Consider the following 2222-nt stretch of genomic DNA (forward strand, 5'->3'; position numbering starts at 1 on the left):
ATGCTGCAGCTTCATGAATCAATATCTTCAAAATCAGAAGTTTTCATGCATTTTCTCAGTATTTGGTAGCATTGCCTTTGTTCTGCATAGCTCACGTCAAATGTTTTGAGTTTCCTTCAAGCTGCTAACAATAGCTTGCCTGAGTTCTGATCCATTCGACTGGGTCAATCTCTATAGAACTGAGATCAGGGGTTTGTGATGGCTGAAACATTGACTCTGTTGTCTTTAAGCCATTTTGCAACCACTTTGGCTGTATGCTTAGGTTAATTGTCCATTTGGACTCATTTGGACATGAGCCTTAACTTCCTGGTGGATGTCCTGTGATGTTGCTTCAATAATTCTACATAATGTTCTTTCCACAGGCTGCCATCTATTTCATGAAGTGCACCAGATCATCCTGCCATAAACGTCTATCGATTTACACATTTCAGACCAAAATATGTTCATTTCTGGGAGAGAGAACCTGTCTCCTCCTGACTGGATGGATATTCCCATCTTGTCTGTACTCGCATATAATTTTTTGTACAGATGAATGCGGCACCTTTGAGCATCTAGAAATTGTTTCCAAGGATGAACCAGACTGGTGCAGCTCCACAATTCGCTTTCTGCAAACTGCTTCCCTTAAACAGCCATTGCAGTTTAAAACTTTAAATACATTTAGTTTGGATTGGCCCATCTCCTGCATCTGCTGTTGCATCATTTTCTGTATTTCCTGACTTTACTATTATTAATATAAGTACTTCTAATATAACTGCATGATCTCACTAAAAATTGCTAGACAACTACAGTAATTTTAGACAGTAAAAAAAAACAGTATCATAGTTTTGCTATGTTACAGAAATAATGAACTTACTATTGTGTTGCTATATCTCATGTTTTCGGTTCTATGTTTTCTGTCAAAATAATAATAAATTATATATTCTAAAGAAACTGATCTTAAAACTTGCAAAACATTTTTAAAAATGAAATTAAGTTTAATTCATAATTTTCATTTCATTTCTTTTAGAAAATGCCTGCTGGAAGTAGACGCCAGCATAAGGAGTGAAAATAGTCTCAAAATATCTGTGCGTGTGTAAAAAGATTTGTGCGTAAGAGTTGGATGAACGTGTTAAAGAATTATCATTATTTTCCCACCAGGTGGCGCCACAGTTTCCTCTCTTTACATCCTTCATCCTTCAGTTTCTCTCATCACGGTGCAGTTGCATCTCAAAAGACAAAACATTTAATTAGCCAGAATATAATTCAGAAGTTAATTTATTTTTTTTATCTAAATTCAAGTGATAGTCACTAAGTGATGTACTTCACACCACTTTTTAATACAGACAGAAAGTTAGAGTGAAATACATAAAACTTTTAGACACTGTTTAGCCAGTTTTCTTTAAAGTTATGTTTTTTGATGATTAGCAGAACCCAAAAGCAAGCAAAAGGTAGGCAGTGTCGCAGTGAAAATTAATTTTAATCAGAAATATAAGGAGACAAAACTCATGAAACTGGAGGGAAAACAAGAGTAGTTTAGAAAGATGTGAGGAAAGAAAGGTGTATGGTAACAACACACTGTCTGCTTTTCCACTGACCATAAAATTGCACAGTTTGACATTTTGAAAATAAATTTGTCTAATGGGAACACAGCAATTTTGAAAAACTTGATTTTTGATTTGTTTTTTTTAAGTTTTGCCACTAAGGTGAGGTAATCCTTTTGGCTGTATCAAAATTGGTTGATTTCATAAAACTACAATGGAAACACTTTTTTCACATCATACGAGCCACATGATCAACAACCAGATGTTAACATTGGCGCAAACATGAAAAAGACAACATGAAATCATTTCTTATTGAATGAGAACACCAAAACTTAAAAAAAGCTGTTTTCATTGACAACGATTTGGGCACATTTGTAAAAGAAACACAGCTAGTGTGTGATACGACAGTAGAGCTCAGTAGGAACAAGTGAAGCTGATTAAATGAATGTGGAACAGCTGCAGGGCAATGCAAACAGGAATGCTCTCACAAACACAACAAAACCACATGTAACAAACATTTCTTGGTTGTCGTAGCCCAGGACTGCGTTCTCGTTAGCTTTGCTCCGGTTGTTGCTCCAGTTGTTGCTGCGGTTGCTGCTCTGGTTGCTGCTCTGGTTTCTGCTCTGGTTCCTGCTGCGGTTGCTGCTCTGGTTGCTGCTCTGGTTGCTGCTCTGGTTTCTGCTCTGGTTGCTGCTCTGGTTG

The 2222-nt window shown here is 36.7% G+C and overlaps 1 protein-coding gene across 1 annotated transcript in view; it reads right to left on the minus strand.

Moving 5' to 3' along the window:
* Positions 1-1763: 1763 nt before the first annotated feature.
* The window catches only part of LOC103146138 (dual specificity protein kinase CLK1-like), a 10563-nt gene continuing 10104 nt past the window's right edge, over positions 1764-2222 (minus strand). Inside the window, exon 14 of the mRNA XM_016677278.1 lies at positions 1764-2127. Coding sequence (XP_016532764.1) covers positions 2073-2127 — 55 coding nt within the window. The 3' untranslated portion in view covers positions 1764-2072. The remainder of the gene's footprint in view (positions 2128-2222) is intronic.

This window comes from Poecilia formosa, unplaced genomic scaffold, assembly GCF_000485575.1.
Source record: "Poecilia formosa unplaced genomic scaffold, Poecilia_formosa-5.1.2 Scaffold152, whole genome shotgun sequence".
Lineage (NCBI taxonomy): Eukaryota > Metazoa > Chordata > Actinopteri > Cyprinodontiformes > Poeciliidae > Poecilia > Poecilia formosa.